Source organism: Mycothermus thermophilus, assembly GCF_041956435.1.
Source record: "Mycothermus thermophilus strain CBS 625.91 unplaced genomic scaffold VTJ04scaffold_1, whole genome shotgun sequence".
Classification (NCBI taxonomy): domain Eukaryota; kingdom Fungi; phylum Ascomycota; class Sordariomycetes; order Sordariales; family Chaetomiaceae; genus Mycothermus; species Mycothermus thermophilus.
Window position 1 is genome coordinate 5,529,767 of NW_027191427.1, and position 22,282 is coordinate 5,552,048.

Sequence of the window (22,282 nt, forward strand, 5' to 3'; positions counted from 1 at the left end):
GGTCAGGCCAGACTGGAACGGGCAGGCGCCCGAAGAAGACTCGGCGGAAAGCTTCCCTTTTCGCAGCGCGGTTGCGATGGGAATGGAGACAAGTTGCTGTCGAGTGCATTGGCAGTCCCGTTTCCCCGTGGGGAAGTGGGCGCTTGCGACTCTGTCGGCATATTGGCCGACGTTGACAGCATTGGTCAAGACGCAGCCAGTGACAGGAGGCTCAGGTTGCGTCTAGTGTCACGATAGGCGCCTTAGACAGAGCTGCGCGGCCCTCGACTTCCAAACACCAACACTGCTCTGCCAAACGTCGACAAAGAGTCGAGATTTCGAGGACTTGATTAAAGCATGTGAAAGAGCGGTTCCTGTGCCTGGAACTAGCCCAAAAACCTCGGCATTCCCGCAGCCACACATGGTAAGCTTGCATTAGTGTGTGCTGAACCAGCGGCAGAAGGCTGCGAGCTGCGAGCTGCGGGCTATTGACGGGTGTGGCTGCCGTTGCGTCCAACCCCGCATCGAGATCGACGGGAAGAGAAGTGAAGGGCCGTCGTGTTCGGGCAGTTTAGGTAGTAAGCTGTATGCGTAGTGTAAAGGACCCAGAGAGAGACCAGAAGTCGACAGAAGCCGGACACCATAGTAGGTATCCCTAGTACGACCCAAGGCCGGGGCCGGAACCAGCCCGACACCAGGCCGGGATCATCAGCCATGGATGTCTTGCGGTGACGGAATGTCGGGCGGTGCGCCGGGAGTGGTCCGTCAGGTTAAAAAGAAACTTCTTTTTTGTTGGGAGCTATAGTGGATACAGCTTGGTTCAGGCAGGTATGTACCGTACTTAGGTAGCAGTTGGACTGGAAATAGCATCCACAGGCAAAAATCTCCATGTTAAAATCCAGTGCCTGGAGGCTGGGGTAGCTGAGGTGGACCGGGACCGTTTGTCGAGCACGAGGTGTTGATGGAGAGGTGTCGAGCATGTCGTCCCGTCCCGTCATCACGGATCCAAACCTGGAAATAACATGTGCAAGTGATTTCAGGGATCGAGCGCACGGGAATCAGCCTCAAGCGAGAGGAAATGGAAATCTTGGAAAGGAAAAGTGAGATCGAAGCTGCCACGAGATCGCCAAAACGTCCGTGCGGGCCTGGGGAAAGAGCTGGGGAAGCTGGGGAAAAGCCGGGAAAGTGCATCCCTCCACCATCACTGCCGCGCCGGCCCAGTGGAAGCTTTCGGCGGGATGCAGCTTCCCTCGCAGGCGCTGGCAGTTAAGGTTGGGCGTGGGATAGCGCAGCATTTTGCGGGGAAATGCGTATGAATGCGGTGTCACTTCCCAATCCGGATGCCATCCCCGATGCCATAGGTTCCATCCAGGGTTGCAGGTTTCCATTTTTTGCTGCGTCTTCTTGTTCGTCTTCTGCACCCTCAACCACGACATCATCCACTCCATCCCACCACCATCACAAACCGTCCTCTTTGGTGTGCAGCTGGCTTACACGCTATTGACAGCCAACGACACACCGATGCATTTGGGAGGCAGGCCGGCGTGTTGCTCTGACAATCCTCCTTTTTTCCACTTTCCATCCTCCTGCCATGTGAAGATCCCGTCTCTCTGAACAAGGCAACTGACCGCGAACATGTCCAACGAAGCCTCCTCCAAAATCCCATCCTACCTCAGGTACTACCTATGCCGGTCCCTCATTCTTCCGTTGGAGCGCATCCTCCGAGAGGCTTTGCAAACCTACTACTACTACTACCTGAATTGATACCCGACGTCCCTACCTTAAACTCAAGCAAGTCCCTGCTTGGCGCCTCGTGGTCTGGTGACGATGACGAATGTCACCTCCACCCATAATCCCCAACATTAGCCGCACACCGCCGCTTGTGTTACAACCGCTGTGGAGCGGGGGACGCCATTCTCCATCCTGACGACGACTTCGCAGTACCCTCTTGTCCTCAACAAAACGTGTAGCGAGGAATAAATTTTTACATGATGGCATGAGGCTGGAAATATTCACTCATTATTCTCGACTGATCATCTCTCCGGCCGTGAGTAACTACCACCTATGTTTCCGGTTCGGGGTCTCGGTGATCAGTCGACGTCATCAACTTTCTGCACAATCACTCCGGAGAGCATTCTACCCTAGGTAGCAGGAAGCTATACTCTTTTCCTAGCAAACCCAAGCTAAGGCAAGGCACATACTCGGAGGCTGGAAAAGCCAAGCCACTACCACACTCCCGGCCGTTGTCATTGCTGTTGTTGCTGTTCCCCTTCGGCCGGTCTCAAGTCCGGCCCGTCTTCCATCTCTCGGAATCTCTCCGAACCCCCTTCCCCTCATCACCCACCTCCAGTACATGTATTACCGTTAGTCCGGAGGGGTGCACATGACGTTGTGTCCGGAGCACTATCGGGACCTAAACAAGCTCGTACCTAGATCAAACAGTAGAAAAGCCCCGGAGGTTTAACCTCTCTCGTTCCCTGGATGACACCAACCCCGCCTCCTTACTAGTTTCTCGGAGCACAAAAAGGGCCGTATTTCAAACGCGAATACGCCACCGACGGTGTTGTAGCAGGATAGCTGGAACTTTGGTTTTTTTGGCATGTGAAAACTGAAATATCGTCCATTCCAGCGACGATGATGAGAGTTGTCCAGTTGTCAGGAAGTTTACGTACTTTGAATTCTGCTGGCGTTGTCAACCTTTCCTTCGCGAGGCCGGCGTCGGCGCGACCTTCCATGTTCAGGAGCACAAGTTGATATCTGACCGAGACCGAGACAGGAGGGGTAAGTACGGAGGGAAAGACGAGCAGTTCACCTGAAAAGCCATAGTCCGTGATATTCCATGGCGGGGAAAATCGACAAGTTTCTCGTTCACCTCATCATCTCGTTTCTCAGGCTTCGCCTTTCCAAGGCTGTTCGAGGATTCCGGGTTATTCTCGGAAGCCCCGGTGCCATCTTGGGATATGACCTGCCCAGGTGGGTGAGTGGCGCTCGACGCCATCATCAGCACTTTCTGTTGGTACTATCAACACAGCATTCAACTTCCACCTGAACAGCAAACAAGTGATAAGAGCGAGCGGCACTTAGATGATGAGGAGGATCGATTTTATTACGCCCAAAATTCTGGCTTGCACTATGAACAGCAGGTCCTTCTGGCACCTCTTCTTTCACCTCACCGAGGTCCTGAGAAGAGTGTCTTCCCGTGTGTCATATTCACAGACGGAGGTTTCCAATCCTCGTGTTTGGACCCGACATGGATCGGTACCTGATGATGGTGACCTGACCCCCGAGGACAATCAGTAGTAATACCTCTCCAAGCGGCCGAGGACCTCCATTGTCAACCGCTCCTTGTCTTGCACAAAGACGGCAAAGTGGCAAAGACGGTGAGAGGGTAAAAACGGTTAGAGGGCAAAGACAGTGATCATATGCGCTCCTTGTCCTCGGCATGGCCAGATCATTGAACGTGAAACATGAACAGTTGAACTCGTCGAATTAGTTGAGTTGAGCACTGACCAAACAGGTTCAACATGCCTTTGGGTCGCTGCTTAGCAGATGAAGGTCAGAGAGCTTTAGAAGGCCTTGGAGCGTGATGCTCATCACTCAGTGATAGAACTCAGACATCTTAATCAAGGCTAGATGGGAACGGATATATCTAGTCGCTTGCCCAAGTATGACCAACAATTGGGGAAGTTGAAGTCATCAGCATATTTCAAGATTCCTGCCTAATTATGAACAGTAAGACTGGCTTGGTGCAAAGTGGCAAATCAACTGTCTTGTCTGTCGGTTTAGGAGTCATCAGTTCTCAACAGTAATTAATTATTATCAATTGGAACAAAGTGATATTTTAAAAGAATCGAAAGGAAACAAAAGGAATGGCCATTTGGAAATTTGAGGAGAAAAAGAAAACGGAAAATCAACTATCCACCCTGGAAGGAAGTGGTGGTGCATCTGTTGTCTTCATCTCAGCAACTCAAACATCAACACGTGAAATGTAAGGAGACACCATCAAGGCAGGGGAAGTGCGGACAATAGTAAGCTCCATAACACTGGACCTCATCAGTCATCATAGGTACTTCGACCCGTATCACCACTGTAGAGGTAGAGTCAAGTAAGTACCTGGAAGGGACCAAACAGAAGAGCACCGGCGGTCCATATCGACCTGAGGTAGTATCATTTACAGTACAATCTACATGATGTTTTTGTTGCCCTCAAACCTCATCTCATCCATCCTGGCCGTCATTCATTTCAGTCCCCAAAGATGCTACTCATACACAAGTACAGTACATGCAACAAACCCACAAAAGCACAACCAACCCGATCAACAAGCCAAGATGTTCATCATCACCATCATGCAAGACTGCCATTGCGATCATCATCCCTACCGTATCAAAATCCCCGAAAACTCCTTTCCCAGATCCTATCTTATCCCATCCCAGTCATGATCCCATGATGAAGAACCGAATCTCCAGTTCTTTTGCGGCCCAAAAACAAACCCCTAATGACTCTCGCATCTAATCCCCGACCGTGAACCCCAGGCCAGCCCAGCCTTGACCGATGATGCAAACTGCAAACTCAACGCAGGGTATCCGTCCGTCCGTCTCCGTAACCGTGTGAGGAAAAAAAAAAGAAAAATCAACCATTCCCATGCCATAACTCATCCTTCTGCCATCCCATCCAGCCCTGAGGCTCTCATCATCTTTCTTTCTGCATCATCATGATCCCAAATGTGGTAGGTTCATGCCCAAGTGTCGTAAAGCGCAATGCAACAATCATACACACAACGAAGCGAAGTCCCAAAAGAAACAAACAGAAAACAAAAGCCCGGTAGAGCACGGACTCTCGAATCATCATCATCAGCACACCTCGAGCGTGCTTACAGGCCGGGCCGTCCTTCTCCTCTTAGCCGCAGGACTCAGCACCGGGCAGTCCTCCGGGCTCGAGCTGCCGCTCGACCGGGGCTCCGAGGTGAAGCTGCTGGTGCTGCCGAGGCTGGTGCTGCTGCTGGTCAACGCCGCCGACGATGACGGCGGGAGCTCGTCATCGGCCTCGCGACGACGCTTCGGGCTCCGGTTGACGTCCATGAGGTCCTTGCGCTCCTTCCGCTCCTTGCGATCCCTACGGTCCTTGCGACGATACGGGGTGCTCGGGACCGGGGGAAGGAAGTGGTACTGGGGCTGCCGGGGCGGCGGAAGCACAAGGGCGCCCCACATGCCGATGTGGTTGACATCCTCATAGATGGCGTCGCCGGCAATCTCGTCGCCAAGGGCGCGAGCAAGGCGCTCCTTGAGCCCGAGGATGGGCCACATGGGGACCTCGACGCGGCGGATCTCCAGGTCGGTGCCCGGGTTTCCCCACTCGTCAGGCTTGGGCGCCTTATGGGGCGTCAAGAAGCGCTCGAGGAAGTTGGCCGTGACGGTGGCGCTGTAGACGTAGAAGCACGCGTTGCTGATATCGCCGTCCTCGTTGTGCATGATGACCTGGACACGGACATTCTTGAACTCTGGCAAGGCGATGCGCACCGAGCGGCGGCCGTTGCTGCCGCCCGACGAGGCCGAACCTTGAGAGGAGGAGCGCGACGACGACGAAGGCTCGCGGTAGAAGTGGGCCTGAGCCATAGCCAGCATGACAGCGACGATGTAGGGATCCTGCTCGGGGTCGGCAGGAACAAGCATCTTGGCACGAAGCTGCTGCAGCCGAGAGACAGGCTCGTTGGGCGCACCGCCGGGACCGCGAGCCACGCCGTACAGGTTCTTGCGGATCGAGGCAAGCTGCGACTTGTTGAGGTAGGCCAGCATGGGCAGGCCCGGCTCGCGGGCGGTGAAGAGGTGCGAGATACTATTGGTGAAAGAAGTGGCGGGCTGTGTCGGGCAGGAGTCGAAGGACATGCCGAAGTCAGGGCTGCCGGTGCTCTTCCAGAGGCAGGGGATACGGACGATCCTCCGGAAAGCGCGGGTGCCAAAGTAGAGGTTCAACTCGGCGCCAGTCTTGGGGCGATTGAGAGTGTCGGGGAAGAAGGTGGAGAGGATGTGCTTAAGGGCGCGCGTCTTGCAGAGGACCTTGGCGGGGTTCGTCTCCATGCGCAAGAGGGTTTGCAGATCCGCGGTCAGGCTCGAGGCCAGCTTGGTCGGCTCACAGAATGCGTCCGGAGCGAGGTCCGGGACGGGCCTGTCCTGCCTGCCGAATGGGACGAAGCGGGCGCCAAGCAGCTCAGAGTGCTGGTCGGTCCAGCAGATGGGCGGGACGTAGAGGCTGGTGCCGGCATGCTCATGGAGGATGTCGTACAAGGAGCCCGGCTCGGGCCGCTTGATGCGTATCCTGCAAGGGCGCCGCATGGTCTCGGTAGACCGGGGCTGGGACTGGTTGTCCTCGGCGGCGGCGGGCAGCGCGCGAGCCGGCCGACCGGGTTTGTCGACAGGGTTCGACATGTGGACGATGGCGCGCAGTTGGTGGAAGAGATTACTTCCGAGAAAGGATCTAGATTGGGCGGGGCAGCATTAGCATCGCGGACCTTGAATGAGGTTCGATCGCAAACGGTGATGGTCATCACGGTCGCGGGGCATTCGCAATGAGTGGCAAGCTCAGTCGACGACCCTGTCGGTTTGTGGTTTGTTTTCCCTGCGCATGCGAAAAGAAAAACGCAGTCAGAGATGGACTTACTCTATACCAAGCATCGAAAGAAACCGGTGATCGGTGGTAGTCTTGCGGGGGTACGTGGTCAGGTGGGTGTAAGTCTTGGGAGAAGTCGCTTGGTGCGATTTGCCCCGCGAAAAAATGGAGATGGTAGAGTGGGCTCAAAATCAATGGTCAATCGTCAAAAGATTTTGTGTGTCGCGGATTTCGCCAAACGTGTTCAGAAATATCGCAGAAATCTCGCCGACGAGATCCTTGAAAAATAAATCTCCAAGAATGGAGGAATGTGGGTTGGGCGGTGAAAAAGGTGGTGAGGGCGAGAGTGGGTTTCCTGAGTCGGTGAGTTGAGTTGGGCGCAGACGAGAGAATGCGGGTTGAAGAGACGCGCGACGAAATGGGGGGATCAGCCAAACCCCCTCGCTGCTCGCTGCAGTTGGACGTGTGGCAAGCGGAAAAGCGCCCAACACAGCTCGGTCCCTTCGGGCTGCGGGCTGAGGGCAACGCGCTCTTACGCGAAGTCCCGTGACCTGCTTACCCGCCTTATCCGCCCCGAACCCTCCCACTTGCAGGCACAGGCACCGACGTGTCCTTCATTAATGGCCTGTTCCCAATCATTACTGCTCATCCAGATGGATCCTATTGTCTACAACCCTCGAGTCGCACCTCGGGGGCCGTATTCGCTGCTGTCTGAATCACAGAATATGTCGCTGACACACACACTAAGGAACATCACACAAAGGAAGAGTTTTCAAATGTAGGTGTGGCACACCCACCCAACCTGACACACATCGAGAGAGAGGCACACGGGCACACAGACAGATCCTGCTCACACCTACCTAGGTATTCAAAATGAGGTCGCACCAGAAGTCGGGTATGAATGGAATTGCCAATATTGCAGTACAGAGTAGACATCCCGCTCCAGGCAAAGGCACAAGGGCCCGGACGGAGATGGGCGAGGACAACGCGCACACACACACACACAAAAAGTCCTCACAAAAAAAGAGGAAGGTTGCCCGAAAAGTGTCTTGCATGATTGGGTTTCTTCGGCGTCATCAGACTCCGGACCCGGGATTAGCCGCCGGAGGATCCAGCCAATGAGGCGCAGCACGCGGGGGCTCAGCTTGCGCGAAGTGGTGTGTGGCTGCCTGCGATGACGCATCGGAGGGCAAAGGCTCGAAATGTTTTATGCCTGAGGCACAAAGACGCTGTGTCAGGCAAGAACCTGCCTCAAGAGGATCCACAGCAGGCAGCCCGACGCTGATTGGTGGCAGCCTGGACAATGCAACCACTCATCTCACTTCGTCACCGTTGCACTGTGTACTTGAGAAACAATGGTGGGGCCTTTACACAGCAAGAACAAAGGGAGGAAACGCATCATTTATTGGTCCCATTGCGGCGAACCTTGGCTTTTACAGTGCGGCCTATGACTTGGCTTACTGGCCTTGTGTCAGGGGTCCTCCAACTCCACGCAGCCGTTGTGGGGCTGGAGCTTGGTGGGGACCTGCCCGAGTTGATGCCAGGAGCTCAGACCGCGACTGACGACGTCGACGACAACAACTCCAGACTTGAGCTTCCATCTGCCACTTCGCCCTGGTTTCTGACTTCAAATCCGGAATCCAGGTAGCCAGGCAGCGTTGGTCCACGATGCCGGTACGTCAAGCAACCATCCCTGACCTCCTCCATCGTCCATCTCATGGAACTCCTCCTCCTCCCATATGGCCCCGCAACACATCCATCACGTACCACACCTGTAAGAACATCCAGCTAACCTCCCTTTCCTCCCTCCCACTCCAGGCCTACAACTCCGTCTTCAACACCGCCGACCCCCCGCCGCGGCTGATCGGCAACTTCCCCCTCTTCCCGCTCCGCACCAAGCTCCGGGGGCCCGTGTACCCTTTACCCTTCCCGGACCCGCCTCTCCCGCCCAACGAGTCGCCCGACCCGTCCTCGGAGAGCTACGACATCCTGGACGAGGTGCTCGCCCTGTTCCGCGCCAACACCTTCTTCCGCAACTTTGAGATCCGCGGCCCCGCCGACCGCCTGCTCGTCTACGGCATCTGGTTCATCTCGGACTGCCTGACGCGCATCAAGCCCAATGCCACCCTCCGCGAGGCGACCAAGGAGGTCCAGAACCTGGCGCTGGATTTGAATTTTGCCATTCCCGGCGACCCGGGTTGGCCGTTGAATCAGGTGGGTTGTTCACAACATCTGCGTTTGTTAGAGCATCGGACTGACGATGTGTGCGTGTTCTAGATGTACGAGCCCCCTCACGACAGGCAAGAGGCCGAGATCCTCCGGCAGTACATGTCCCAGGTACGGCAAGAGCTGGCAACCAGGTTATTGGCGAGGGTGTACGACGAGGGCGACGACAAGCCGAGCAAGTGGTGGCTGAGCTTCACCAAGCGCAAGTTCATGGGTAAGGGGCTCTGAGGTGGATGGACGGACAGACACAGAACCGTACGGCGGGGGAGTAGAAACAATCATCATAGACACGACTAAAATCATCGTTCAATTCCCTTTTGGACTGTGACATTCACCCCGAATTGCAATCTGTGGTGCCCTGAGGCACACCATGCCGTCAATTAAGTTTGTCTCGTCTCTATTGAGAAGATGTATCATGCCCGTCAACGCCGCCATATCTCCACCCAGACCCTTCACGCACATCTACTATCCATATGCCAGACATATGCTTGGTTATTCTCACATTTCCTTGATTGAGCAAACCATCATCATCACCCCGAACCCGGCGTCTCCACCCCTGGCGTCGCGGACTCAACCCTCCCCGTCCCCGCCGCAGTATCAACCTTCCTCTTCTTAAACCTCCCCTTAGCCGCCACCTTCCCCTCGGCCGGCTTCGCCCTCCACGCGGTAAACACATACCCCTCCGCTCCTCCCCGCTCCGTCATGAGCGGATGCGTCCGTCCCGGCAAAACCTGCCACCTCCTCGCTCTACTCGTCTGTATCGACACCCCCTGCAACAACGTTGGGTTGAGCGGGAACCGCTCATTCCCGGGCCACCTCTCGAGCTCTTCGTTCGAAAGCCCTTCAATCTCGGGCGCCCCGCCGCCGACCCACGCCGTGCGCCGCGGCACGCTGAAGCAATCCGCCAGCGCCGCCAGCGGCTCGATGGTGGGCGAGTAAATCGCCACGGGCGCGCCGCCGGCCAGCAGCGGCAGCGTGTGCCGCAGGATGCTCACGGGGTCCATGGTGCTGGCGCACACGAGGCCCGAAAACCCGCCCGCCCGCGTGCTGTCGACGATGTAGCGCGTGCGCGCGTACCGCCGGCGTTTGCGGTGGAAGTTGCCGCGCCGGCTGGGCTTCCACGACGCCAGGACCTCCGGGGCGGCGGTCGGGGGCGGGGTGGCGTAGGACGAGTCCAGCTCGGGCTTGAGGAGCTGCAGCCAGCTGAGCGTGAGGAGGTGGTTGAGGAGGGGGTGCGGTGGGTGGTTCGGGGAGGCGACGTCGAAGCCCCAGTAGTTGAGGAAGGAGAGGTTGGGTTGGCTGCTGCTGTGGAGCACCGTGATGGTGTTGGTTTGGGAGTAGGGGATGAAGAAGTCTGAAGGGCGTGGCTTTTTCTGCTTCGGCTCCGCATTGCTGGGCTGTTGTTGTTGTTGTTGTTGCTGCTGTTGTGTGGAAGTTTCTGTTGGCGCGTCCGTCATCTCCGTATCGCCGTCCTTCTCAGGGGCTTCTGTCGTTGCCGGCGCCGGTTCTAGCTGTTTTGTTTGTGTCGCCTGCTCATAAACAATCCCAACGGCCGGATCACTGTCGTTCTTAATCGCAGCGTCCGCCGCTGAATCCTGCTCGTACAGCACACCCATCCTCTCGGCCAGCGCAGCAACCAACAACCCGCACGTGTCGTCCACCACGAGCCACCTCCCGCGCAGCAGCTTCTCATCAACCGGCTGACACGCTTCGGCGCCCTGGTCCGACGTAGCATTCGGGTCCGGCAGGAACGTGTCGTGGCCGCCGTAGTGCACGTTCGCCCAGCACCCCACCAACCCGATCATCTCGGCGCGCATGTCCATGATCTTACTGGCGTCCCTCTCCTCCAGCTGCCATTGTGCGAACGTGGCCACGTCGAGCGGCAGCACTTGGAATCGACGAATGTACTTTTTTGTCTTGAGCAGCTTGTACTTGGCGAGGCTGAAGCTTGTCTTCTGGTCCAGCGCCGTGTGCGACAGCAGCAGCTTGGCGATCACGTCCTTGCCGGCGTTGCTGCCCTCGCGCTTGAGCTCCTCGATCTCCTCCTGCGTCAGCGTCTGCCGCGCGGTGTCGTCGAGCACCGCCCGGTCCGATCGCGCGACCACGTTGCCCTTGTCGTCGACCAGGCTGAACTCGTCCCCGCCCGTCGCCGAGATCACAGTGTCTTGCCCGCTACCACCACCACCAGGGGATGGCGTCGCAGCGGAAGAAGAGTCTGCCGCCGCCTCCTCGGCAAAGACCTCAGCATAGAGCTCGTCCGGGGGAACAATGCGCAGGCGCGAGAAGGACTCGTCGGGGCGTTTGTCTTGCAGCTCGAAGGTGACGTGGTACGGACGACCGAGGATGAGGTTCGTAGGGAAGGAGCCGTATTTTCCTAGGGATATCGTCCTGGTTTCTCGTCAGTACAACACCGTTCTTGAAATTGGCTCCCCCAAAAACACATAAGTGACTGTTGTTGCTGCGAAGGAGTGTCGTTGCAATGGGCATACACCCGCGACCGACTCATGATGATGAAATGGATGAGAGAGCACTTGAACGACTTACGTGTTCGGTATAACCTGGAGGACTTTGGTGTTCCCCGAAGGCAGCTTGAGAGCGACCCAGGAATTGGGCCGAATGACCGACTCCATCTTTGCTCCAGCGTATGTGGTTGTGTTAAAAGTTAAGAAGTCGCGGATGCAAAGTCGGGTGTGCTTGGAAAAAAAAATACAAGCAAACCATGCGCTGGGCTTGCTGCAGCTTGTAACGTTCGGCTCAGTGGGGCACATGCTGCGGGGCACCCCGGACCCCAACGTCCCTTGCAGTTGGAGAGGCTGGGCTGAAGAACAACAACCACAAAGAGAGGATAGGGACGCAGTACAGCGCTATGACGTCTCAAGACAACATCGTGGGAAAGCAGGAGGATTATATAACTTTTCAAAAGACGACGGTTTTCTATATTTTCGGTTCTTTTTTTTTTTCCTGGGCCTGTGAATGAACAAGGGGATTACCGAGGACTTGTCTCATCTAAAATCACCAATTCCTTGGAACGGCGGCTCTTTTTGTTTCTGAAAGGGGGGCACCACCAGTGTTGGCTTCCAGGTTGCCTGGCTTAGTCCTCCCTTACCAGGGACTTTCCCAGCAACCAGCTGAGCAGTCTTCTTCGAGCGTCGTACCTAGTAAATATACAAAGACCAAGAGAGACTCATCCGGGCTGGGAAGGATATCAGCCATTGCTCTGAGACCGGTAATGCCGTCCTAATGTCAACTCAAGTCCTCAAAAGCAGCAATCATCACGACTCTTCAAGCAAACAGCCTCACAAAAATTGTCAAAACTGTCAAATGAATTGTTTCAATTGACCAAGCCTAGTTTGTCTCTGCCGCAAACCTCGTGCGCGCAGCCCCCGGGAATCCAACGACAAACTCATATAACATTAAACCCAAACGACGCCGTCCCGTACCCGCCCACAAACGGATTTGATAGATAGGTATATAGAGGAGAAAATGACGAAACGAACCCGTGACTGACAAGACCGATATCCGTAAAGCATATACCAGAAAAGTAAAAAGACGGCCCAATACTTATCACCTGGACCCATGCCGTCGTCCTTCAATCTAATGCACCACTGCATGTCCCCCCTCAGTCTCCCAAGCTCATCCAGCCCCAAGTTCCGAGGGCGCTGCCCAGGATCAGCAAGGTGATGATGCTCGCGCCCGCCCGGTCAGATCCCGTAATTGGTTCTAACGGCTCGCTGGGGCCCCAGCTGCGGCTACCGGCGTTCGGGTCGCCGCGGCTGATACCCGTCTCGTTGGTCGCTGGTGGATCCGCGTACTCAATGAGCAAGCTCGAGACTGCAGCAAGGACATTCATGGCTTCTCCGGCGCCGCTGGTCTTGTCGACGGCCGTATCGACATATTGACGGGTGGACCAGTAGAAGCCGCAACGACGGCCCGTCGGCGGACCCGTGCATTGAGCCACCGCGGCCTCGGTGGACGTGCGAAGCACAGGGAGGATCTTTTCCGCCGTATAAGGAGCCACCTTGGTCACGACGGCCATCCAGCGGTGCATGTAACCCTTGAAGCTCAACATGTCCGTGGTACACGCACCCTGACGACTCTCACACGGCAACTCAAAGGCAGCGCCGTCCTTGAAAAAGTCGCGCAAGATACCCTCGATCAGGCCATCGATCCGCGTCTTCCATTTCTCCTCGCCGTTGGTGTAGTTGTACATGAAGGCCGCGCCGTGCAAGAGAAGGGCAGCATTGTAGCTGAACTGGGCTTTGTTGATATCGGTGCAGTTATGCTCGACATGGGCGCCGTCATAAACTCGCCAGCCGGATTCCTTGGTGTCGATGTATCCGACACCCATCAACCAATCGAAAATGTTGTTGGCCCAATTGGCGTACGTCTCGTTCTTGGTGTACCGGGCCAGGCGGGCTCCGAGGTCGAAGAAACAGGCGTTGGCGATGGTGTTTTTGTAGTTGTACCCGGCATTCGTGGGCGGGACCTGCCAACGGAGACCGCCGTTGCAGGTGCCGTCGTGCCGCTCCGGGGCAGCCTGGGTGTTGAAGACGGCCTGGGCAAGGGCTAGCCACTGTGGCTGGTCTTCGGGTGGGTTGGGAAACTTGTTCTCGGCGGCGAGCATAGCCGACATGCCCCAGAATCCTTGGTCGTCGTTACCGAGAGAAGCGGTATGGTTGGGTGGCATGTAATCAGCGTTGGGACCGACTTGGTGAAGCATGCCTTCCATGACGACGTGGTTGTAGCTCGGGTCGCGGGTCAAAAACCAGTAGTCGACGTATGTACCCATCATGGCGCCGCCTTCCCACCAGTAGTAGTCGCCTTTGTGTTCAGTCGGGGGACCTGGCAAGATACCGGGGATTTCGCCAGACTGGTTGCCCTTGTAAAAGAGCATCAAGTCGTACGCAAGAGTGCGCGCCGACTCCTTGATCTCCTCTGGTCACCTGTTAGTACGGGGCCCATCGCGCAGAGAATATGAAAGCATCAGCTTCGCTACCTATTGTGTCGATCTTATAATACTGTTGCGCCTGTGTCGTCGAAAACAGCAGACTGCTTGTCGCGAGGGCAGCCAGCCATCGCGCCGGCCCCCGTAGTTGTCTGGCTGATGGCGACATTGCGGTTGCGAAACCCTGTCAAGTTGTACCTAGGAATGAGATATGAAGGACGGAACGATCGGGTCGACAGCAACGAAGTCGAAAGGCGGTGGGGATCGATCAATATGAACCCGTTGCGGTCTGAACAAAGCGACCCGAAATCCAACCGTCGCAACTCAGGTACGTACTGACGTATCCTTCAGTCGGAAACCTTCTCGTGGAGACGTAATAAAAAAGGGAAAAAACGAAACAAGAAAAACGAGAGCAAGAAAATCGTGTCGGGACGAGGTGTCGCAGCGAGTTGGAATCAAACGAGTGTGTTCGCTGGCGTCATGAGCAATGGTGGCTGGAGGACGTGGAAAAGACGTCGTCGAGGAGAGAGAAGGGGAAAGATGGGAAACGGGACGGGAATCCCTGGGAGGTGGAAAGAGGGTGGAACGTGGGCATGACGCGAAAGGGGGGTTCGTTCCTTGATTTGGGGCCCACCGTCCGTCGCAACTTGGCGCCAGGAAGTGCGAGGGCCAGCGGAGGGGGGGCGGTGCAGGGTCTGGGCAACCCAGGGTCCGGCGGTTTGGCGAGCAGCCAGCAGCGATGTGACTGGCTGGTTGCTCTGAACGGCAGCCGTCTTGGCAACTGAGGGCGCCATTGGCAAATGCGTTTTCTTGGAAGAGATTCGATGTTGGTAAAAGTCAAATGATGCTGGGCATCGACTGTTGGCTCCCGTATTTCGATGTACATACACTTCTTATTCCTCGTGTTGCTTTCAAAAAGCATCTCATCTGCCTTTGTGCTGTCCATAGGTCACCAGGTGGCACTGCCTGAATCAAGTGGCCTGTGCAATGCGAGGAAGGGCCAGAACATGGAGGGAGCGTGACAATGCAACCGGCATTTGGAAGGTCAGACATGCATCGCAACGGCAGACAGGGATCTGGACTTGTGCACCGTTTTGCTTGGCGCTTGGTCATAAATAACAACAGCTGCTGTCAGCTGGCTTTGCCGGGCTGACACTCTTGGTAAGGGTCACAAGGGTCAGTTGAAACACCAGAAGCCATTCATTCCATCATCATCATCATCACCACAGCTGCTCTGCAACTCCCGTCTTTCACAACAACGGACTCAGCTTGAATACGATAATCCTATATGGACGGCATGATCCCTCAACCTATGTACAACCTACTTTGCTAGTCGTCCATCTCACCCTCGGCCTGCCCATCTTGCACGGTCTGCGCTCCCGCCATTGATACCCTGACCTCAGTTGTTGGCCGTCCTGTCGTTGTAGTAATGAATCTGCCAACACCCATCCCAGTCAGCACTCCGCACGAGAACCCCGGAGGAGGACACAAAGAGGACGCAACGCCCCATCTAACTCAGGTACTCACCGTCTGATCCGCGCACCCGGCCGGCGTCTGCCACCCGTACGCGCCCGTGTTGATAAACAGCTCCTGCCTCGCGCACACGAGCCAGGCCGCCGGGTTCTGCCTCTGCAGGCCCGGCGCCGTCCACACCAGCGTGTCCCCTTGCCACGCGAAGGTGCCGAACGGGTTCTTGGTCGTGTTGAACCACGTGGCCAGCGTCCGCGGCGGGTTCGCCTTGTCGGCCGGCTCCTCGACCCACATGTACAGCGGCGGGATCGACACCTTGTTGACCAGCTGCCCGTCCTCGATGTTGTACTGCCCCGCCGTCGTGTGCGATTCGAGCAGCGCCTTGCCCGGCACGTTGGGCGGGATGGTTTGCAGGTACTTGTGGTAGTTGGGAGGCACCACCGCCCGGATCCAGTACGCCCCGGGCTGCAGGATCGTCGGCGACGGCGTCGAGATGGGGTCCTCGGCCTGCGCCACGGGCGTGGACAGCGCCGTCCCGCAGAGCGCCGCCGCGATCAGAACCGGCTTCATGGTGAAGAGTGGTGCAGACAGACGTGTGTGCGGTTCCTTATTAATTGTTTAAAGGTAGGACCAAACGTAGGTGCTCACGATGGAAGTGAGCAGCGTCCCGGTGTACCTTACTCGGGGTTTAATATGCTTGGCTTCCCCTGACCTCCTGCTCCAATAACCATCACGTATCCGTACTCCTTAGTTTCGTCCCGGGCTCGGACCTCAACTAAGCAATCGCGCCATCCGCGCTCGGCATCTCAGCAAACAATGCCGGCCGAGGAGGGGCGCGGGCAATATATTTTGATATCATGGCCGGGGAGAAGCTCCATACAAGAAGCACAAGACGCGGCATGTCTGTCTCCGTCCTGGGGTAGATCTTCCGCCCGCTACGGATGTTAATCCCGCGGCCGGGCCAGTGATGGACGGAGCTACCCTGTCTCGCCTCCATCCGAGGGCGGATAAATGATCAGGCAAGTTACCGGGACGGCTATCCGTTTCGCCCGGGCTGTCTGACGAAGTGTAGAAATATACTACTCAGTACTACATTTTGCATCTCCGCTCGACCAAGTCTGGCTTCACTATTATCACTAAGTTTTACTCCCTGGAAACTTACTTAGGTATCTGAGACCATGACAGACAAAGGAGAGGAAAGGGTGAAAGGCCAGAGACAAAGGAACAATGATACAGCTAATGCCATATGCTCTCCGGCGACTAGATGATGTATGCCAACCACTGGTTAATCTCGGAGAACATCTCACATGGATCGAGTCTGTTTTGTTGTCAGAGTATTGAGCTTCCTAAGCGCACCCAGTTCCTGGTATCTGGGCATGATTCTCCGAGCAGGTCTTCAGGGGGTTGACAGTTGTACATAGTTTTCATCAGGGCCGACTAACTTAACCTGAATCATGAGCTACAATTTTTCAGCACTTCCAGAGCCACCAGCTCTCATCTTCAAAGACCAGCAATTGGTCGACGAGAATGCCATCTCTCCTCAATCCACCGATACTATGCCTCTACCATAATCCACATCGCCTGTCTATCACCACCCCTTAGTCGGTGATACACTCAACGATGCGGCCCTCAAACCTCCGAGGGTTCGCGCGGCGGTACGCCACCATCCATGTACCAGCTCCCAGAGATGTGACGGCAGGTACCTCGCAGTCCCTCTGAATCGTCACAGGCTGAAGCACATACAGCTGCCCATATTCCACGCGGATCCGGACGGCCTGGATCTGAATTGACGGGCGCAACTCGCCCATGCCCTCCTCGTTGGCGACGATGGTGTGGCAGAGCTCATACACAGCGAGGACGTGTGAGTTGTCGGCGCCCATGTCCGCCATCTGGATGTTTTTGATCCCCGGCTGCCCAAGCAGGAGCTGCAGCACGCCAAAACCCCGTCCGCTGTCGTATGACACGGCTCCCTACATCTCGCGCACATAGTCGTGGACCGAGTTCTGCCTGCGGACGTGCACCAGCATCACCACGGCTTTCTGGTGCGTGCCAGCGTCCACGGCCTCGGCCAGGCCTACCACATCGTCGTTCCGGAAACCCATCGGCCGGCCAGGGTTGGTTGGCGACATGGGAGGGACGTTGAAGACGGAGAGAAATGGACTGGAAGGTCCCCAGTTCCTCCCGCGGTCGATACTGCGCTTGGCCAGCATAAACTGGGGCAGGTCTCCGGTAGCCTGTGAGTAGTAGAGGTGAACTTCGTTGCCGTCGCGCGGGGCGAAAAGGACCGGAGGAAAGAGGACGGTCGGCGTGAAGCTCCGCTCTACCTCGGTGTGTGTTGCCCATGTCCTTCCGTAGTCGTCGGATTGGACAACGTTCAGCATGTTGATGCCATGGATTCTATCTGGCCCTTGTGGTAGAACAGTGATGTATGCGATGAGCACCGTCGGGGAGGAGGAGGAGTCTCCGTTGACAGTGCCGTTCGTGGTGCTGCTGTGCTCGATGTTGTTGTCCTGGGCCGGGAGTGCTAGGATCGAGAACTTGGGGCAGATGCAGAGACCCTGAGCAACGAGGATCGGCTCTCGGAAGTGCTTGCCATCGTCATAGCTCAGTTTGACATAGAGGCCGCAGGACTGCCGGCCCTCGCTGATGTACCCAACCAACAGGGCCCCGTTGGGTAGTGAGCATACCCGCGGCTGAAGAGTCCCGAGGGAGCTCCGAATGTTGCTCAAGTCGTCGAGAATTATGTCCTCGTTGGTGGAGATGAAGAGGTTACTGGACTGGTTGTCCATCGTGTTGTCTTGAAGAGGCCGATTGATTTGCCCGGCCACTTAAAGAATGCCAGAATGAAAATGATGACTCGAAAAGATGGAAAGAAGGAGGAGAGATAAACCGTGGGGTTTGTCTAAGTCTTAGATGAATTCAATGGATAATAACACTGAATCCAAGTGCTCCGTTGCGTAACAGAGACAATAAACTGGGAAATGGATTGGAAGAGAATTAAGAGTTGAGACAAACATGACTTAACTGAAACTTTGAAGAAGACTTCGGAGTAGAAAAACGTAGAGGAAAGTACATATCTCATGAGTCAACCTTCCCTCAGCAATCTTTCGGTTCCATTGCGATCCTGTGAAGCCATCTCCAACGAGACCTTCCGTCGAAGAGTTCCATTTGACATCATGTGTTTCTGCACCTTCCTTCAACTCTGTGAATTTCGTGAAAGATAACTCAATGCGGAGGGAGGTTCCGGCCTACCAGTCGTTGCCGTCGGAGTTTAGATTATATGGATTACTAATGCTTCCCGTCTTCCAATGTTAGCCCTCGAAAGTCTCGCAGGTAATTAGGCCTCGACATGGTTGTTCTTTGTTCTCATCGACCAAGCAGCTCAGCGTCAACGTTCTCCTTCAAGGGATGACATCATGGGTTCTTGCACCAGTCTTTCCTTGGACACCGACGCATGCTCCCCAAGCGTTTGTTTCTCTGGGAATGGTTTGAGACTCTGAACCATCAGGTTCCTGTTGGCACCTGAGCTGAGCCCAAGCGCCGACCACCTGAAAGGGATTGTGTCCCAAAACAAACAAGCTATCGAGCACTGCCATGGACCATCCAAAACATGTCTGCGTCTTGAAGCTTGAAGTAAAATGAAAATATGAAGATCTCCAGGATCTGGTTGGTGTTTCGCGCGGCAAGCCTAATCGGGAAACATTTTCCCACTAACAATACGAAGCCCGCCCAATACACCGCATGTCTCTAACGTCTCTAATAACTACGCTTCACGTGTCGTGGCTCAGCATTCCGCGCAAGTGGCTGGCGCGGCAGCGATGAAAGCGCGCGGCATGCCGCCAGCCACGTCTCCAACGCCGGGGTGGTTGAGTGGCTCGCTCAGGCCGGACCTAGGCCTGTTGCGGCAGACGTGGCTGAGGCGCACGCTTCTTTCATCGGCCAGAAACGGACAGGACGGCGAGCTCAACGACATTCCCATGTCGAAAATGTCCAAAACATCCAGATCTCAATACACAGCTCCAGGGGAAGGGATGGGAAAATCGCGAAGCTTCAACATGTATAAAGTCGAGGTTGAAGACCGCCATCACGGTGGTCTGATCTCCATCATCACAGCAGCATAGCAAGCAAAGCAAAACAAACAATCAACGAGAACAGTCTCTTGACATCATCACCAACAAACCTTCTCAACTCTTCAATCTCATTTGAGTCTCACCAACAACTCAATTTTTTTCTCGAAGTCTAATTCTCCCAAAATCATCAACAATGGCTCCCGTCTACGCCGACCACCCCTTCCAGCTCCTCCAGACCCCTGTCTACCTCGCCCAGCAGCGGGGTGAAAAGGTACGAGATTTGGTCCTGGCAGACAATTACAACTGGTGTACGGAGTAAACGCCACAGATTCTAACATGCCCGCCCACCAGACCGACATATTCGACGACATCGCCTCCGAGATGGTGCACGTGCACAACATGATCATCCGCGGCCTCAACTCCATCTACCTGCAGGCGCCGCACATCAAGCCCGCCGACAAGAAGGCCTTTTGCAAGTACATCCTGACCTGGCACACCTTTCTGCACGCCCACCACGACGGCGAGGAGGAGATGCTCTTCCCCTTCCTCGAGAAGGCCACGGGGGTCAAGGGCATCATGGACGCCAACCTCAACCAGCACAAGGCCTTCCACGAGCACCTCGACTCCCTCAAGAACTACGCCGAGGCCGTCCTGGGCGGCACGGAAAAGTTCTCGGGCGACAAGATCGTCGCCATCGTGGATGCTCTCGGCCCCGTCCTGACGCGCCACCTCAACGACGAGATCCCCACCCTGCTGGGGCTGCGCCAGTACGCCGACAAGCTGGTCGACCTGCCCAAGCTGTTTGAGGACGAAGGGCAGAAGGTGATGAAGGAGATTGGCGGGCCGGGCATGGTCTACTGCGCCGCCAACATCGATATGGGCTTCGAGGGCGGCATGTGGACAAGTTTCCCGCCCGCGCCGGCCCCGGTCAAGGCCTTCGTCCGCAACATCCTCTGGTGGGTGCACCCGGAGTGCCGCAAGTTTGCTTCGGTCGACCGCTCGGGCAAGCTGCGCCCTCTGTATGCCGTTCCTCAGGAGGCTTGATTTTGTGAATCTGGCGGACTACTGAGTGGTAGCATGGGTTATGGGTACATAAAGCATGGCTCTGGCGTTTGGGTGGTCGGGTTTGGATAGAGTTTTTGGGTACAGGTTTTGACTACGGAGTACCGGTTGGGACATGTATCTGGGTTGTTGGATAAATAGACATAAGAGATTGCAGGCATCGACGCCATTAATGGGAGTTTATTCGTCGTATTCTTTTGGTCGGACCTCGAGATGTGCCAGGCTGGTAGTTGCAGTGAGAGATTCAGGGGTAGAAAGCAGAGTCACGAACCGCGAGGTAGTTCTCTAGGTCTTGAGGGGACGCTATCTATCAAGACGTACCTATCTAAGTACCTATATAGTTACTTGAAATAATTTGCTGTCGCCAGAGGTAGTTTACAGAGAACAGGAGATTCGGCTACAATTGGTTGTCATATCAACAGTGACTTCGAACCGCCAGCCAACACGCCTCACGGTGCCCTCTCACGGGCGTGTGGCTCAGTTGGTAGAGCGTTCGCTTAGCATCCCGCACTCTCCGGTGCTCCAGTGCATGCGAAAGGTCCTGGGTTCGATTCCCAGCTCGTCCAGCGCCGTTGTGGAATGTGGTCGGTGAGGCTTAAAATTTTTCGTTATTTTTTTGCTGTGGAGTTGTGGTAAGTGCTAGTGTGCGTGGTGGGCTCGGCTTGGTTCAGGGGTTTGGGGTTCCATCCGGGCCCGGGTCCCGCCCATCGGGGCCTGTGTTGGAGCAGACCCACCCGTCCGGTCTTTGGGAGAACCTCACCGTAAGTACGGCGGCGACGGGGGACGCGCGATGTTGTAGTATCAAACGCGTTGATACAAGCGACAAGAGGCCTTTAGATTTTCCGTTGTGCCCTTTTTGTGGCGGCAACTGCGCTGGAAGATATTGGTGGGTGGGCGTTAGTGGGGCCGAGACTTTGGATGCGGTTTGTGACTGGAATGGATACAGAATCCGTGATCGTTATCTCTCTCCACCTTGGCATCCGGCATGACGAAGAATGGGGATGTTTCGAAGACATTGCGAGTGATAGGATGCTGCGCGCGTCCTTCAATAAAACTTGATGATGCGACGCTCGCAAGCCGGCACCTTGACCTGCCATCGTCCGATTCATCGGGGGCTTCCGATCGATCCAGACAACAAGCCAAGGGGCCTGCATCTACCTGTGGGCTATCTTTCACACTACAGCAGGTTAACGTCAGTTACCTAGCCGATAACCATTCTTGGACCAAACTTGGTTGGGAGCAGGCCCAGGATACAACCTTGTTTGACTGTACGGTAAGCATTTGGTTTCTGTGGCAGACTGTGAAGGAGAGCGCCGCGAGGACATGGTTCCTGGGGCCCCGCTGAGGTGCGTCCATGTCCAAAGTGATCGGCGCCTATGACGGTGTTTTCGGCGCTCTAGGTCTGTGGTTGGGTCCAGTTCGGACGCTCCGGACGCAAGTTTGCTGAGCGGAGGGTCAAGGAACGGCGGGCAAGCGGCGAACGGATCGGAACCACTCCAGGAACGAACCCGACGGTCTTGGCACGGAGGCTGTGCTGGTTGCATTGGGAGTGGATCTGGAAGGTGGCATTTCAGATCCGGGAGTGGGGATGCAACAGCCGGCCGCTGGAGGCGAGGACCTTGACGGCCTGTGGCATCTGCCCAGGATCTGGTGCCCGTCTGTCGGCGTGACAAATCAGGTGCCGTCGAAGGGATGTAGGAGGATGCAATTGAGCGTGAATACCTGCATCTCGAGCGACTATGTGCTAGATAGTCGAACCTCGCATCACATTAGGTATCTTCGGGAACCCCTCTGCGTGCTTGCGTGGGGTGCTGGGTGGTTTGAGATTCTCAGCGTTGAATGTCATGATGTCCGCGGATGGTGGCCAAATCCGTCCACGATGGGAGTTGGAGGCATACCTCGTAACCAGCGACATCAAAGGCTTCCC

The 22,282-nt window shown here is 55.9% G+C and overlaps 9 protein-coding genes and 1 non-coding gene across 10 annotated transcripts; 4 read left to right on the plus strand and 6 right to left on the minus strand.

Moving 5' to 3' along the window:
* Positions 1 to 4,166: 4,166 nt before the first annotated feature.
* Positions 4,167 to 4,418, plus strand: VTJ04DRAFT_2063 (uncharacterized protein; the record flags this gene model as incomplete). The annotated part of the gene is made up of 1 exon (XM_069359820.1): positions 4,167 to 4,418. One exon carries the CDS (start codon positions 4,167 to 4,169, stop codon positions 4,416 to 4,418), a length of 252 nt encoding a protein of 83 aa, XP_069224671.1.
* A 411-nt stretch (positions 4,419 to 4,829) lies between these two features.
* VTJ04DRAFT_2064 (uncharacterized protein) lies at positions 4,830 to 6,401 on the minus strand (the record flags this gene model as incomplete). Its single annotated transcript, XM_069359821.1, has 1 exon — positions 4,830 to 6,401. The coding sequence occupies one exon, from the start codon at positions 6,399 to 6,401 to the stop codon at positions 4,830 to 4,832; it is 1,572 nt and encodes a 523-aa protein (XP_069224672.1).
* Positions 6,402 to 8,250: 1,849 nt separating this feature from the next.
* VTJ04DRAFT_2065 (uncharacterized protein) lies at positions 8,251 to 9,036 on the plus strand (the record flags this gene model as incomplete). The annotated part of the gene is made up of 3 exons (XM_069359822.1): positions 8,251 to 8,256; positions 8,401 to 8,796; positions 8,860 to 9,036. The coding sequence occupies 3 exons, from the start codon at positions 8,251 to 8,253 to the stop codon at positions 9,034 to 9,036; spliced, it is 579 nt and encodes a 192-aa protein (XP_069224673.1).
* A 302-nt stretch (positions 9,037 to 9,338) lies between these two features.
* VTJ04DRAFT_2066 (uncharacterized protein) lies at positions 9,339 to 11,438 on the minus strand (the record flags this gene model as incomplete). Its single annotated transcript, XM_069359823.1, has 2 exons — positions 9,339 to 11,196; positions 11,353 to 11,438. 2 exons carry the CDS (start codon positions 11,436 to 11,438, stop codon positions 9,339 to 9,341), a joined length of 1,944 nt encoding a protein of 647 aa, XP_069224674.1.
* A 989-nt stretch (positions 11,439 to 12,427) lies between these two features.
* Positions 12,428 to 13,922, minus strand: VTJ04DRAFT_2067 (uncharacterized protein; the record flags this gene model as incomplete). The annotated part of the gene is made up of 2 exons (XM_069359824.1): positions 12,428 to 13,743; positions 13,805 to 13,922. The coding sequence occupies 2 exons, from the start codon at positions 13,920 to 13,922 to the stop codon at positions 12,428 to 12,430; spliced, it is 1,434 nt and encodes a 477-aa protein (XP_069224675.1).
* Positions 13,923 to 13,951: 29 nt separating this feature from the next.
* VTJ04DRAFT_2068 (uncharacterized protein) lies at positions 13,952 to 14,547 on the minus strand (the record flags this gene model as incomplete). Its single annotated transcript, XM_069359825.1, has 3 exons — positions 13,952 to 14,042; positions 14,094 to 14,247; positions 14,352 to 14,547. 3 exons carry the CDS (start codon positions 14,545 to 14,547, stop codon positions 13,952 to 13,954), a joined length of 441 nt encoding a protein of 146 aa, XP_069224676.1.
* A 605-nt stretch (positions 14,548 to 15,152) lies between these two features.
* VTJ04DRAFT_2069 (uncharacterized protein) lies at positions 15,153 to 15,793 on the minus strand (the record flags this gene model as incomplete). Its single annotated transcript, XM_069359826.1, has 2 exons — positions 15,153 to 15,188; positions 15,281 to 15,793. 2 exons carry the CDS (start codon positions 15,791 to 15,793, stop codon positions 15,153 to 15,155), a joined length of 549 nt encoding a protein of 182 aa, XP_069224677.1.
* A 1,028-nt stretch (positions 15,794 to 16,821) lies between these two features.
* VTJ04DRAFT_2070 (uncharacterized protein) lies at positions 16,822 to 18,012 on the minus strand (the record flags this gene model as incomplete). Its single annotated transcript, XM_069359828.1, has 2 exons — positions 16,822 to 17,148; positions 17,209 to 18,012. 2 exons carry the CDS (start codon positions 18,010 to 18,012, stop codon positions 16,822 to 16,824), a joined length of 1,131 nt encoding a protein of 376 aa, XP_069224678.1.
* A 1,474-nt stretch (positions 18,013 to 19,486) lies between these two features.
* Positions 19,487 to 20,337, plus strand: VTJ04DRAFT_2071 (uncharacterized protein; the record flags this gene model as incomplete). The annotated part of the gene is made up of 2 exons (XM_069359829.1): positions 19,487 to 19,564; positions 19,645 to 20,337. The coding sequence occupies 2 exons, from the start codon at positions 19,487 to 19,489 to the stop codon at positions 20,335 to 20,337; spliced, it is 771 nt and encodes a 256-aa protein (XP_069224679.1).
* Positions 20,338 to 20,821: 484 nt separating this feature from the next.
* Positions 20,822 to 20,921, plus strand: VTJ04DRAFT_t15. The gene has a single exon. It is a non-coding gene; the product is annotated as a tRNA-Ala (tRNA).
* Positions 20,922 to 22,282: the final 1,361 nt, after the last annotated feature.